At 37.8% G+C, this 16,509-nt stretch overlaps 1 protein-coding gene, 1 non-coding gene and 1 pseudogene across 2 annotated transcripts; 2 read left to right on the top strand and 1 right to left on the bottom strand.

The window, feature by feature from the left end:
- Positions 1–6,622: 6,622 nt before the first annotated feature.
- LOC113562698 lies at positions 6,623–7,282 on the top strand (annotated as a pseudogene).
- Positions 7,283–10,186: 2,904 nt separating this feature from the next.
- LOC105286089 lies at positions 10,187–13,502 on the top strand. Its single transcript, XR_003407057.1, has 5 exons — positions 10,187–10,238; positions 10,324–10,539; positions 12,395–12,591; positions 12,793–12,965; positions 13,226–13,502. It is a non-coding gene; the product is annotated as an uncharacterized LOC105286089 (transcript).
- A 501-nt stretch (positions 13,503–14,003) lies between these two features.
- On the bottom strand, positions 14,004–15,009 carry LOC113562697. Its single transcript, XM_026972842.1, has 3 exons — positions 14,527–15,009; positions 14,201–14,440; positions 14,004–14,105 (listed from the first exon to the last, which is right to left on the bottom strand). The coding sequence occupies exons 1-3, from the start codon at positions 15,004–15,006 to the stop codon at positions 14,004–14,006; spliced, it is 822 nt and encodes a 273-aa protein (XP_026828643.1). The 5' UTR covers positions 15,007–15,009.
- Positions 15,010–16,509: the final 1,500 nt, after the last annotated feature.

Below are 16,509 nucleotides of genomic sequence, written 5' to 3'. Positions count from 1 at the left end.
CTGCCGCAACATAGCCTGGGCCCAATTACAAAATTCAAGTCTTCGACGAAAATCATTAGGTGTTAGTGCCTGAGTCAATGTTATGTGATATGGATGGAATGTATGCAAGGCCAAAAATCTCTGAGCTGTGCTTCTTGGAATACCAAATTGTTTTTCAATATCTCGTAGTGAAATATGTGGATTCAAATGCACTACAGCTAACACAAGAAGGACTCGGGGGTTATCGCGCTCAGGGACATTGATACGACGTCGTTGTCTTCTTACATTAGGACGCTGTCTTTCACGTCTTTCGATATCGGCAATCACTCGATCATTAGGATGATGTTGTCTATCAGGAAAACGATCATGACACATTCGAGCTGCTGCACGGTAATTGCGGCGACATTCTCCAAGAACTAAGAGAATATCAACAATTTCGTTCCCTGTGTAGTCTGGCATTGCAGAAGTTACAAAATAAACGAAGAAGAACGTGCGTGCGTACGTTCCAAACACTATAATAAAGTATCAAGATAATAACCGTTTAATCAGCCAGCAATAAATCAAAGCAAACATTTTTTATTGTATTTGAAAAGGACCAAAAAATTGTGGTCGAAACATATACGAGTTGTTTTATTATCATCTTTTTTGTGTGCTGCCATGTTGGTCCAATAAAGGATTTTTTGCTCTATAATAAAGAATGTTTTCATTAAATACTTTGCGAGTTACAAGACTTAAAAGTTACAATACCGCCGGTATTAGCATTATCCAAGGTGTGCCACGTGGAGGTTGTCCAATAGGATTTACACCTCTTTGTGTGTGTGTGTGTGCGTGCGTGCGTGCGTGCGTGCGTGCGTGCGTGCGTGCCACAGAAACTATAAGGACATGGTACATCACACGCACGCACGCACGCACGCACATGCTGATGGTAAACAGTAAAATACTAAAAACAACTTTTGTGTCTGTTATAAAGCGAGTATTATCTTTGGTCCGCCAAAGGTTGAACCTGAGTTTTCGGGATAAGGAGGGCGTTTTTTAAAAAACTGTTTCAGACAATAGTTACTTACTTTTCGACGGAGAATCAGAATCTGCAATAAAAAGTATGGGGTTCCGTTTAAAAAAACAAAGTTAAACTCCATATGATCTTGGCACGTTCACTCAAGGTCAAACCAATGACGCCGTCTTATGTCCCCCTTAGAACCATACAACTTTTGTCTGAAACATTTTTGCTAACAATGCTTCGTTGAAGAATTATCGAGGTGCGTTGTTTAAAATAAGACACCCTGTATGCAGGGTGTCCCATTTTAAAGTATCCCCTAAAATATTTCAGAAACACTGCGTTAAATCGGAATATGTTTCAAACAAAAGTTTTGTGACTTCGAGGGGGACATAAGACGGTACTATTTGTTTGACCTTGGGTGGCGTTGTCTAGGTCATATGGAGTTCAACTTTGTTTTTTTAAACGGAACCCCATACTTTTTATTGCAGAGTCTGATTCTTCGTCGAAAAGTAAGTAACTTTTGTTCGAAACATTGTTTTTAAAAACGTCCTCCTTATCCCGAAAACTCAGGTTCAACCTTTAGCGGACCAATGATAATACTCGCTTTATAACAGACACTGAAGTGTTTTTTAGTATTTTACTGTTTACCATCAACATGTGCGTGCGTGCGTATGCGTGTGTTCTACATCCAGCCAACTAAGGCAAGATCGATCACTGATCCAGCCAGTTAAGGCAAGATCGTTCTCTGATCCAGCCAGTTAAGGCAAAATCGTGCTCTGATCCAGCCAGTTAAGATGGTATTGGTTTGACCTTGAGTGGCGTTGTCAAGGTCAGGGCAAGGTCACTTCGAATTTTGTAAATGGAACCCCTAATTTTTCATTGCATATTCTCATAGCTTACCTCGAGAGCGTTTCAAAACACTATACTGAGGTATTTTTTTCATTAAGTACTTTTCGACTTATAAGGCTTGAAAGTTACAATACCCATTACTCAAGTTGTATCATGCGGATCAATTTCCTTGGAATCAATTTCTAAGGTCATGTGAATATTCTCAATGGTGAAATTAACTTTGGCTGTAGAATAGGAAAGATCGACAAATTTTCAGACTCCATGTTGTTGGTTACATAATGTCAAGGTCAAACAGTAGGTAGTTCCGAATTATTATTTCAAAGCCAAGAGTGGAATATTCAGAAACGGTCTTTGCTTTAATCGGCTCGAGAGTTTGAGGATTATTGCACTATTACTTTCCCATCTCAATATTAAACAGTATTGGTTATTCTTATTTACTGCAGGATGCGATACATCTCATTGAAAGTTGACTTATCGATTGACAGCTGGTGTCTTTCTCAACTTGTATGAGTCCTTGAGCAATTAGCATAAAGTTTTCTGTTCTCGACACTTCCTCTTTAACTCGTCACGTCATTCGTGAATGATTTTCAAATTTTTTTTGTTTCTAAAATTCCATTGTTGTGCAAGTAAAAACAATGCCCGATTACACGTCGAACGAGTTGACCGACATTCTTCTCATCCTAGGAGAATGTCGACGTAATTACAAAAGAGCAGCAGCATTGTACCGAAGAAGATTTCCTCTACGATAACATCCGAGTCATACTGCAATACGTAAAATTGAAATAAGGATTCGGAGAGAGAATCTCTGTCGACGAAGAAGATGTTACAACGTAGATGATTACGCGCTGAATGCTCGTTTCCTCGTAATTCTGGCGATGGTTCATTTGAACCCTCATGTATCATTACGTGAAATTGAGCGTACAGTGGGGATTCCAAGATCGACTGCTTCTAGATACTTGAAGGCTGCAAAGTACCACCCTTATCATATTACACTAAATCAAGCCTTGACTGAGAATCATCATCGAGAACGGCTATTATTTTGTCGCTGGGCAACACAGCAACTTCTGCACGATGGCGATTTTTCAAGTACGTTTTGTTCAGCGATGAAGCTACTTTTCATAGTCATGGAACGTTGAATCGTCATAATTGTCACTATTGGGCTCCAGTTAATCCTCGTTGGATGCAACAAATAGACAATCAGCATCGACGGAGTCTCACTGTCTGGTGCGGAATCGCCAATGGCTATGTAATTGGCCCTTACTTTTTTGATTGTATGGTTAATGCTCAGAACTATTTACAATTTCTAAGAGATATTCTTTCAATACTTCTTGAAGATATTGACCTTAATGACACGGAGAAGAATGTGGTTCCAACATGATGGTGCAGGTCCTCACTATGCCAATATCGTCAGAGATTATCTGAACGAGACCTTCCGTAATGTATGGATTGGAAGGGGTAGTCGAGTAAGGTGGCCAGCAAGATCACCAGATTTAACTTCTCCAGATTTTTATTTATGGGGTTACCTGAAAGATGTAGTCTATCGGGAGAGACCAACGACAAGAGAAAACATGATGGAGAGGATCCGAGCAGCGTGTAACATTATTCCACGTGATGTTCTCTTACGTACTGTTACAAACTTCGAGAGACGGATTCAATATTGTCAACAAGTCAACGGAACTACGTTTGAACATCTCATCAGATGAGCAGAGAGACAACCTACAAAACTAATTTACGATTACCTTACTTGGCCTTAATTGACTACATAATGGCATGATCTTGCCTTAAGGGGTTACATCACTGTGACGGATCGAAAAAGTAGGTAATTTTCGGATGCGGATTGTAAAAAACCTACACATCCGATTAAGTTGCGGTTTTGCACGTAATTTTATCATGTTGTAAACTAATAAAAACAATAATAAAGATTAAAAAAGGATAATCATAAATGTCATCAGAGGTCGCTGAGCTAATGGTTTTTTATAGAAGGTCAAACGGTGTACCTCATAACTCGATTTTGGATTATCTGAGACTAAAAAACAAAATTTTTCATTAATTATACTTCAATGCCTAAGCATTATCGGAGCCATTTTTTAATTATTTGAAAATGCATTAAATAACAAAGTTTTGAAAAAAGATGTCGCTTTTCGCGAAAAATTCATTCACTAATTTGTTCATAAATCCCATAAAAAATTTTTTTTATTAAAATCGTCCGATAATGCTTAGAGAATATAATAACAAAGATATCTGCAAACTTTTATTGCAATCGCATCAATACAGATTGAGAAATCATGTACACCGTTTTAAAAAGTGTTGTTTTGAAAAAAAACGCGTGTAAAGTTTAGAAACGCATTTTTTCTGTGTTATCGAGCATTATTTCCTCATACTGCTAATCTGCCATGCCTGCTTCATACATTGAATGCTTCTGCTTCAAATGCAGCCTTTTCGAAGTTTCGATAACTTTACAGTGGTGTAACCCTTTAACTGGCTGGATTAGAACACGATCTTGTTTTAACTAGCTTGATCAGAGCACGATCTTGCCTTAACTGGCTGGATCAGTAATCGATCCCTTAACTGGCCGGATCTGTGATCGATCGTGCCTTAGTTGGCTGGATGTAGAACACACGCATACGCACGCACGCACATGTTGATAGTAAACAGTAAAATACTAAAAAAAACTTCAGTGTCTGTTATAAAGCGGGTATTATCATTGGTCCGCTAAAGGTTGAACCTGAGTTTTCGGGATAAGAAGGGCGTTTTTAAAAACAATGTTTCGGACAAAAGTTACTTACTTTTCGACGAAGAATCAGACTCTGCAATAAAAAGTATGGGGTTCCGTTTAAAAAAACAAAGTTGAACTCCATATGACCTTGACAACGCCACCCAAGGTCAAACCAATAGTACCGTCTTATGTCCCCCTCGAAGTTACAAAACGTTTGTTTGAAACATTTTTCGATTTAACGCAGTGTTTCTGAAATATTTTAGGGGAAACTTTAAAATGGGATACCCTGTATACATATATACCGGGTATCCCAGACTTACCGTATCACCGGTTCAGGCTAGTCTCCTGATGTCATTCCAAGATAAAAGTTCCTCTGGTAAAATGTCGAGGGTGGCGTAGTTTTGGTGCTGTAAGGGGTTGAAGATATCCTATCCATGTACAGAATTTTCCCGCGTTCAGGAACGGCTGGTTGTCTGTCGCGGGAGCGCGCCGCACTTCACGTATGTTTTGACAGTTCCGCGTGTATCGCGATTTCGTGGAATATAGTAAGCGGTCAATCCGTCTTTTCTTGTCGGTCATACTGCCGATGTCGCAGAAAGTCGGACGGTAACGCGCGAAAATCCTGCGAAAAATTAAGATCGAATTGATCGGTGCGCGATGTGCGGGGTCCCTTCGACCCGTCGTCACTGAACGCGGGAAAAATCTGTACATGGGTAAGATATCTTCAACCCATTATAGCGCTGAAACTACGCCACCCTCGACATTTTGCAAGAGGTACTTTCGTCTCAGAATGACCTCAGGAATCTATCTTGAAGCGGTGATTCGGTAAGTCTGGGACACCCTGTATATAAATTGATCATAAGACTATAACATCTATTTTTATTCATAATTGGTAATTACTTTAGGTTAAAATATTTTACAAGTATATTTTACAAGTAAAATATTTTACAAGTATAGAATCATCGATTTTTGCCAGAGAGTATTTAAATGAGTACAAATTCTTAATTACGCGATGTACTGGCAATGTTTATCAGGTGGTCGGATAAGATTTCTTATTAGTTATAATAACTGCATGGTTACTCATTTTTGGAATCTATTTCACTACGCGCCAACTACTTTTGTCAGACTTTAAAAACGTAGCGACTTTCCTTATTACCGAAAAATGAACTAATTAATACGACGATACATTGCCAGTACATCGCGTAATTAAGAATTTGTACTCATTTAAAATATTTTATATTTTTAGGTTAGGTTAGAATATTTTATATTTTTATATTTTTAAAATAAACTCCCTACAATAAGTTTTATACTATTTGTTAAATGTATTCCAAGATTTCTAGATATATTATGTGCGAGAAAAATTCACAATTCGACAGCGACATAGAGACATTCTCTCCTACGATTCACAGCAGAATGCAATATTGATATGCTATGTGATAGATATTTACATCCAGATAAATAAAACGATTAATTCGTGCAAATATTCATTTTCTTTTAATATACTTATTAATACGTAGGCTGTTGGAAAAGTTTCTGCAATCTAATACTTCCAGTGGCGCCAACGTTCTGCTACTATCTTATTTATAAACTTAGCCGTTTCTAACCTATAATTCAGTTGACAGTTTGTACCCAGCCAGCTAGTTTTGTTTGCACAGTATTTTAAAAGAAGTTATTTTGTGAGAAAATGGAAATTTCGCGTGAAAATTTTCGGGCAATGATTTTTTACGATTAAAACTGTAGTCTAACTCCGAAACAATGCATCGATCGACTTCATTTGGCTTTTGGGAATGAAGCACCATCCAATAGGACTGTTTATAATTGGTTTGTCGAATTCCAGCGTGGACGCACCTTTCTTAGTGACGAATTTCATGAAGGTCGTCCATCCACGTCTGTTGTTGCCACTAATGTTGATACTGTGCGTGAAATGATTGAGCGATATCGGCATGTGATATACCGCGAGATTCAGGCATCCTGGGGCATTGACATGAAAGCAATACACACGATTTTGCATGATCACTTGAACGTACGGAAACTTTGCAGTCGTTGGATCCCACACAATTTGACCGAAGCTCGTGAAAAACAGGCTCGTGTTAAATGGTGCAAAGAAATGCTCAAGAAATTCAACCGAGGTCAATCAAATTTGGTCTACAACATCGTTACTGGGGACGAAACGTGGATCTATTCGTACGAGCCCGAAAGTAAACAACAATCCACTGTTTGGGTGTTTCAAAGTAAGCCGAAACCAACAAAAGTTGTTCGTTCACGCAGTGCTGCCAAGCAAATGATTGCTTGTTTCTTCGGTTATACCGGACATGTGGCAACCGTGGCTTTAGAAGATCGAAGGACTGTAAATGCTGATTGGTATACAACAATTTGTTTGCCAGAAGTCATCAATGAATTGCGTAGAACAAACCGAAATCGTCGCATCATCCTTTATTATGACAACGCCAGCTGTCACTCAGAACGTCAAACCGTTGATTTTTTTATCCAGTAAAAATGTCGAATTGATGGCTCATTGTCTGTATTCACCTGATTTATCACCTAATGACTTCTTTTTGTTGCCAAACATCAAACATAAGATGCGTGGTGAACGATTTGTGTCGCCTGAAGCAGCTGTTGAAGCATTCCGAACACTGGTTTCTGAGATTACAGCCTCAGAGTGGAAAAAATGCTTCGAAAATTGGTTCGAGCATATGCAAAAGTGTATCGATCTTAAAGGCGAATACTTTGAAAAACAATAAAGCCATTTACCGAATTTTACATGTTTTTTTTCATATCGTTTGCAGAAACTTTTCCAGCAGCCTACGTATTCATTAAAATATCTATATATTACGTATAAACATATATACTGATAACAGAAGAGACTTATGATACTCAGAAATATATGGAAGGTGAAAAAGAATTTATGAATGAAGTACCTGAGCAAGATGAGAATACCAGCTATATTAACGTATGTGGAATTATTCACGATTTTACTGAAGGGGGTATTCTACTTTGAAACTTCAAAAAAATCGATTTTTTTGCTTATTTCGAAAGCATATATAGGGTGATTTTTAAGTTGATTCTTTTCTTTTAACTGTGTATACAACTCATTAAAACAAACAACTTTTTCAAATAACTTTTTTTAATTAAGACAGCTGGCGTTGTCATGATGAAGGATGATGCGACGATTTCGGTTTGTTCTACGCAATTCATTGATGACTTCTGGCAAAAATAAGAGAGATACAGCCTTTAATAAATTTTAAGAATTTAAGCCCAATCCTGTGCAAAATTATGCATTTAATTAATGAACGTAGCAGTCTAAATTAGAGAAATTGTTCGAAGTTATCACCATTGTGCTCTAGACAAAGTTGCGCTCATCGTAACCAAGATTCTGTGGCGGCACATAACAAAGAAACAGGTCTTCCTCTTATGATTGCGGCAGCCTGCTCAATACGCGCAATCAGTTCTTCCCGTGTGTCTACCGGCGTTGTAAATACCAAACTTTTCATGTAACCCCACAAAAAAGTCACAGGGATTAAGGTCTGGCGACTTCGGTGGCCACGCAACTGGTCCACCCCGACCTATCCATCGATTCGGAAACGTGTTGTTTAAAAACTCCTGCACTTCTTGACTAAAATGGGCAGGTGCCCCATCCTGTAGTAACCACATGTTTTGCCAGATATGCAACGGCACATCTTTTAATAGGCCGGGAAGATTATCTTGCAAAAACTGCAGGTAGCATTCGCCCGTCAAGCGGTCTGATAAGATGTACGGCCCGACAAGTATTTCATTGACAATTGCTGCCCACACATTTACCGAGAATCGGTGCTGAAAATTTGTACTTTCAGCAGCGTGGGGATTTTCGTAAGACCAAACATGAGTATTGTGGGAATTGTTAATTCCATTGTGGGTGAATAATGCCTCGTCTAGAGCTAAAATTTTTGTAGTAAAGTTGTGATCATGTCTTTGTTGTTGTAAGAGTCATTCACAGAATTGAACCCTGCGGGAGTGGTCTTCGGGCTGTAGTGCTTAGATACGTTGAACGTGAAAGGGATACAACTGATTTTCCCGCAATGTTTTCCACACTTTGTATTGGCTTACTTGGACCCGGCGAGCAATTTCCCGAGTACTTGTTGTTGGATCTTCCTCGACAGGATTTAAAATTTCTTCTTCAGTCTGCACATTTTCATGTCGTCTAGGTCATCCTACATGTCCTCCACGATGTTCCTGTAAATTACCCGTGTCTCTGGCTCGTTGAAGAACATTAATAACACCCGAGGTGCGGGATGGATTCTTCGTATCCATTACCATGTATACTTTATTCGTGGAAAAGGATTTTTCATTCTGCACAACCACTAAAAAGTATAGCATTTCAACAAAATCACGATTCCGCCGGTAATACAGACGACTCCAGGATCGCCTTAAGCCCGTATCAGACTACCGACTGCGAAGTCCGATCCGACTGCCGACCGCGACTGCCGACTCTAGTCGACAAATAGGCTTCAGTCTAAATACGAGTCGGCCGAGCCAGTCAGTCGGTGCCTCGCTGTGATTGGCTAGATGAGAGTCGGCAGTTGCGATCGGTAGTCGGATCGGTCTTCGCAGTCGGTAGTCTGATACTGGTCTGATACGGGCTTTAAGAATATCTCGTCGAATTAACTCTAGAGATAGACGATTACCGACAGCGAGTCGATAATGCTAATGAATACACTTCAGGGTGCAGTCCCATTAAACACGGAACGGAATGACGGATAGGAATTCTGCTAGGAAATTCTAGTAAATTCTTATTCCTGCTGTTTCTTCCGATCGGAATTCTTATATTTCTTCAATTCCGGACGGATTGGACAGATGTTTCTGATGGCGCAAGTTTTAAAGCACTGTTGTATTATTATTATTCCGAATTATAACAATCATCCACGTGGTGTGCGTGCTGTGTGCATCTCAACAAGAACCTCGCATGTAACAAGCTGAAATTCTATCGAGATGAGTGCCAACAATAAGAAAAAAGGACCGGTAATAATAATAAGAATATATATATATATTACAAATAATAAGAAAAATTTATTTAAGATATTAAATAGACATTATTTATTACATTCATTAATTATTATTCAGAACACAGAATTGTTTGCGTATAGGTTATGATTATTAGTTTTGTTTATCAAAGAAAACCTGAAATTACAGTGGAAAATCGACAAACCACATGGTAGTATAATATTTTCTTTTATATTATTAAACTTATTAGAACACATATACATCAATTTTGTTTATAATATGGTTTCATCACATCGTATAAAAGAAAGTATTATACTACCATGTGGTTTGTCGATTTTCCACATAATTTTTTTAAATAAAGGTGTAATTTCAGGTTTTCTTTGATAAACAAACAAAACTAATAATCATATAACCTATACGCAAACAATTCTGTGTTCTGAATAATAATAATTAATGAATGTAATAAATAATGTCTATTTAATATCTTAAATATATTTTAATATGGTTTTCAGCACATAGAGTCTTTTTAATACGGACAACATATCAAATATTATGCGATTCATGTTACATGTGTTCTTATTTGCAGGCTGTAAAATGCGGTTACTGTGGGTGGATAATGTTTGGGTCCTGTGCGGATATTGAAGCTCATAATTGTTTTAAAAACTACGATGACAATATCCATGTTATCGTTGTCGACGAGAAGGGGCGTGCTACTCATTAGTAATTATTATTAGCAAGCAAATATTTTTCAACATTTGTCTGCAAATATTAAACATATTCAACCCATTCATGTATAAATGAACAGGAGTGAAGGAAATAGGAGAAGAAGAAAGTACGCAGATAGACGCATCACCATCAGAGAATAACAATGAGTCTACTCCGTACTCGGCAGACATCATGGACGAGATGCTCATTGATGCTGTAGAGCAGAGACCAGGTCTATGGAATCAAAAGTTGCCAGTTCAAAGGCGAAGCTCCTGTATACGAGGAGAATTGTGGGATGAAGTCTTTATTAATCTTGGTAATATACAGGGTGTTTCTAAAAGGTCTAGTCAAACTTTAACCACAGATGCTACGTATCAAAACAAAGCAAAATGTCCATATAAACATGGGTCCGGAAATGCTCCCCTTCTGAGATAACACAAGATAAAGTCACTTCATAGGCTTCTTTGGTTCAATTACTGTAGTAATGTTTTTTTTGTTTCGTCGCGGAGAAAACCTGCGCCAGGTTCGATCCCGGCCTTGGGGGAGCGGGGGATATGGGGATTTTTACCACTCTAAGAATCGGGGAGTGACGCCTAGTTGCGCACAGAATAAATCGGACACAACAGATTTAGTGAATCGGACACGGACCCAATCGGACACAATAAGACACGGACACAGTAATAATCGTACACAACGCTAATCGGACACAGTGGCATTCGGACACATTGTCAATCGGACACAGTGCCAATTGCGCACAGTAGGAAACGGACACACAGTGGTTGCAATCGGACACAATAGGAAATGGACACACGGTGGTTGCAATCGAACACAGTAGGAAACGGACACACGATGGTTGCAAACGGACACAGTAGGAAACGGACACATGTTCCGTGACAGTTTTCCTAACCTGGAAATGTTACTTGTAAGGACTTTTCTATTTCTATTTCTTTATATGGAGTAGCGATGCTACCATGCTTACTTTGCGCATACGTGCGATATTTAATAATTTTAGAAAACATATGCTGAGAGTATATGAAGCGAGGTTCCACGCAAAGCAAAGTTCTACATTGTAACTTCCACGCAGTACTTTTGGTCACCCCAAAGTTTTTTGTTTTTTTTTATGTGGAAGAGTACTAGGTGACGGGCGAAGCCCGTCTCCTCGTGCTCTTCCACCTAAGCATATACTTTCCTAGTATAAAAAATTAATAATATTAAAGAAAGTTTATACTGGGAAAGTATCTACACTGTATCCACGCATGTACTTTGCAAGACAAAGCAATGTTTACTCTACATCTAATTTTGACTCTTCCTTATTAGAATGAAACTGTCACGGAACATGTGTCCGTTTCCTACTGTGTCCGAATGCAACCCCCGTGTGTCCATTTCCTACTGTGTCCGATTGCAACCACTGTGTCCGTTTCCTACTGTGTGCAATTGGCAACCACTGTGTTCGATTGACAATGTATCCGATTGCCACTGTGTCCGATTAGCATTGTGTACAATTATCACTGTGTCCGTTTCTTATTGTGTCCGATTGGGTCCGTGTCCGATTCACTAAACCTGTTGTGTCCGATGTATTCTGTGCGCAACTGGGCGTCACTCCCCGTAGGCGAGGACGGACTTTACGCCGTTTTCGTGAGAGATTCCGGTGTCCCTCCGCCACTCGCTCGAGGCAGGCGACGACGGGATTTTTAGAGTGGTAACAATCCCCATATCCTCCGCTCCCCCAAGGCCGGGATCGAACCTGGCGCAGGTTTTCTCCGCGACGAAACAAAAAAAACATTACTACAGTAATTGAGCCAAAGAAGCCTATGAAGTGACTTTATCTTGTGTTATCTCAGAAGGGGAGCATTTCCGGACCCATGTTTATATGGACATTTTGCTTTGTTTTGATACGTAGCATCTGTGGTTAAAGTTTGACCAGACCTTTTAGAAACACCCTGTATATAGGCTGGATTCCGTAATGTGCATATGTGCGCATTTATCTATAGTACACGTTACGTTTACTATAGAAAATGCGCTCATATTTTATACGCACTTTACGGAATCCAGTTATAATCATTTTACTTTGTTTTATGTATTCATGAATGTATATTTAATCTGCCCTTGCAAGTGCGGACTAATGTACGTTTGTATTTATATAAGCGAGCTGAATTCGTAATTTGAACTAGGGATTTTCAGGTTTCAAAGATGTAACGTGGATGAAATCTCGATGGACGTACTTGAGGGACTGCTATTCAAAAGCTCGCAAAAAAATGAAAGGTTACGTACGTAGTGGATCGGGTGCGGAAGCGGGACATCCGCAGAAAAGTACATTCCGCTTCTATTCAAGGATGCAATTTCTAGACGAGGCTGCACAAGAAACTCCGTACGTTACAAACTGTGTTTATATAGAGGCTTTAAAATATGAAAAATGTACATTTTTCTTATATATCTTTGGTTGCATTCGGAAATGTCACCCAAGTGCATTCTCTCTCTTTCTAGATCATTGAGATAGAAGTGATATAGAAAGAGAGGGAATGCACTCGAATAATGTTTCCAAACGTATCCTTTGTTGTTCAATTTTTAGTACAACGAGCTCTCTACCACGGAACATATGTCATGACGAAGATATTGCACTGAGCCAGAACAATTCGGAATTCGAAGAACGTAATGTGTCTTCTCCAAGAAGTTGTAGCACGCCAGACATTCCTGAAGGAGCAGGAAGTTCAGATGATTACAGACCACGAAAAAAACAAAAAGGTGAGCTAATTTTGAATAATCGATACATATCAGGTTTGCTCGCGTCACATGTACTCCAATACGCCCCAACATTTGTCGCACTTTTGTAATAATTTGAAATTGATCTTTTTATTGCGCATTTTCTTATATTTATAGTTATTTTTTAGTATTTTATTTGTTTTAATTATAATTGTATTATTTTTTTCATGGTAATAAGCTTTGTTTAACAATGTATAAAAATGTAGGAAAATTCATTACTTCAAATGTATTTTGTGTTACAGGAAAACAGTACGACTCCGATGTGCAGGCACTGCATAACAACATATTACAGCAGTTACTTGGCGAAAATGCACCAAAGAAAGATGCAGTGGACAGTTTCTTGGAGCAGGTGGGAGATATCCTGCGTAGATTGAGCTATCTCCGAAGAAGGCAAATACAAGTAGAGTTGCTGAATCTCGTTCACAGGGCAGAAGATGAAGAATTAGCGGAGGCGGAACTTCAAAGAGGATAAATTTTTTATATTATTATTACCTTTATTTTATGCCAATACATTATACATTACATAATAAATAATAAAACATTTCTATTTCAATAAAAACTTGATAAGTAGTTTATATTATTATTATTAATAATGAATATTATATTATTATTAATGAATATTTTGTTGTTACATTAATATAAGAACATTACACAAGATTAATATAAGAAAATACATTAATATAAGGAGATATTTAATATTTCTAATTTTTAAAAGAAAAAGTAGAATTTTTTATTGTCTTATAATAATACATGATAGAAATTTAATACTCATTGTTTAGAGCTTTTCTCCATTGCCAATCAAGTGGATTCACAGTTTCAAAATACATAGCAAAAGAGTCTCTAATTCGTATAGCCTCAACATTTCTTCGCGCACTGTAATTACGTACATTTTCAATTCCAGTCGACGTTATATTTCGCTCATTACTGCTTAAAACAGAATAAGTTCTTTCCGTTGGTTCTAATTGAAGTTCGCGTTTCATTATAAAATTATGTACAGCCGTTGTAGCTTGAACGGCTATTTTAGCCGTCGAAATGTGAGCTATAATTGGCTGACGAAAAATTCGCCACCTTGTAGCTAGTATCCCAAATGAACATTCTACAGTTCTTCGCGCTCGACTTAATCTATAATTAAAGATTTTTTTCGTAACAGTTAAGTTTCCACTTTGAGGGTATGGCCGCATCATATAAGATGTTAGCAGAAATGCTTCGTCTCCTACTAGGACATATGGAAATTTGAATCCGCTACTATCTAAATGCCTGTCCGGGGGTAGTTGAAGTGAATTTGTATGCAATAGACGAGCAAGGTCACTGCTAGCAAACACACCGGCATCACAACGCCTCCCCTCTGCTCCGATGTCCACGATGCTGAAGCAACAATTCGCATCACTCACAGCAAGTAGGTTGATGCTGTGATTACCTTTATAATTATAATAGGACGAGCCACTATTCGGTGGTGCCTACAATTAACAAAAATAGAATAAATAAAAGAATACAATGTCAGATTTATTAAAAAATGTAAACAATAGTTGGATCAGATATGTACCTGAACGATAATGTGCTTCTCATCTATAGATCTAATGCAGTTTGGAAATTGACAGATTTCCTGAAATTTGTCAGCAACCTGTTGCCACTTTTCAACGGTGGGTTGCAGAAAAACTTTATCCTTCAAGACCTCCCATAATGCAGTGCAAGTCTCCCTTACGATTTTGGATGCTGTATTGGATGCAATACGAAATGCATACGAATGAGATGCTAAACTGTCACCAAATGCTAACCAGCGCAAAGTCAACTGCAATCTTGTACGAGGTGATATTGGGATTCGACAAACTTCTTTTTTCTGAATCGGTGGTCCAACTAATGTTAGCAATTCTTCTAATATTTCCGGAGTCATTCTGAAGTAATTGAAGAACTTTTCACGATCGGTTATTTGCATCTCAACGACTAAATTGTTACTTGCACCTTGTAAATGCCTCATTTTGTGCGTAAACATTGGCCGTACCCAGAATTTCCGTTTCCTTCTCATATTTTCCTGCTTTTGTAATAAAATAAAATAAATTAAATACAGCTTTCGCACTCTCCCGAACACCGATACAGCATGCCAAGTTGACAAATTATTCGCCGTTCGCAGTATTTTTAACATAGCTAATAAGACTGTTTTTTCATCCATCGTTGTGTTTCATATTTCACACACAGCTACGTTAAAACTGTCCAATATATTAAAAAATACTGTTTACGTTTCTTCACACTCTCTCACAACTCAATGACGCGTGTCCGTTCCGTTCCGTAATAGTTTTCTCTACCAGTCCCATGTAGCAAAAACGGAACGGAATCTGGTTACAAAATATATTTTACTTTCAAAATTCAGTATTTCAAAGTACTTACAGCAATGTTATCGGCAAGCTAATTGCACAAATTATGTATGTTATTGCTTCAGTTGCATCAAAATAACGAAATATCAATGAATCAAGCACATTTATTTACGATCGAAGTGACAATCCGTTTCGTTTTTGCTACATGGGACTGGTAGGGAAAACTTTTACGGAACGGAACTGGAACGGACCGCTCAATTCTGGTGAGAATTCCGATCCGTCATTCCGTTCCGTGTTTAATGGGACTGTACCCTTCAAACCTTCTTTCTGGCGTTAGTGTCGCGAGTATTAATATTGTATTTGTTAATTTTTTTATATTATTTCTTAATAGTTTTTTGTTATGGTGTCAATAGTATTAACTGTCAATAGTAATTATCATTTTCGTTGGTTAGTTTTTTACTAACTAAGAAACTATTAAATAAGAAGGGAAAAGAGAAGAAAATACTGAAGAAGTTGTGGTATTATCAGAATAGTGAGAAACATAAGAATTATATAATCTTTAGCTCTTGACACGCAAATCTGTTGAATTTAACCACTTTTCTTATATTCTTTCTGTATACAGCATTCATAATATATCCTTTATTTTCTATTATCGAACAATTACTAAAACTAAGTATTATTAAGTATTTCATAACAAAATACCCTAATAAAATAATTCTTCTTTCTCCTAACAAAGTTATTTATACAGAATCATAACATATTCTCCATTGTCAATTATCCAAAGATTTACTGAAAATAGATATTATTAATTATTCCATCGTTTTATAAATATGTAACATACATACCTTAAGCAAATAATATTCTTTCCTCTCTTGACGAGACACAAGCTAATACGAGTAATAAAATTTACACATTTCCTTACTTTGACAAAAATGGAAATACTTTGACAAAAATGCACATGGTTCTTCAAACATCTTAAAGAGAACAGTTTGTGTTTCGGTAAATCTACCGATTAATGTACCCACCTCCTATCACCTTGTCCTTGACATATATTATAGAGGTCACCTTCCTGAGTGACCTTCAAAAGGTTTTAGCCGTCGGTCGTTGTTTAAAAAGTTATTAACAAAAGAAGTTTAATGATTTTGCACGAATGTTCAGCTGTCCACGACAAGCAAAAGAAGTTTCGAAAATATAGTAGTCATTTTGAATATTGAAAG

This window comes from Ooceraea biroi, chromosome 10, assembly GCF_003672135.1.
Source record: "Ooceraea biroi isolate clonal line C1 chromosome 10, Obir_v5.4, whole genome shotgun sequence".
In the NCBI taxonomy this organism is placed as follows: Eukaryota; Metazoa; Arthropoda; class Insecta; order Hymenoptera; family Formicidae; genus Ooceraea; species Ooceraea biroi.
This window is presented reverse-complemented; position numbering and strand designations above follow the sequence as displayed.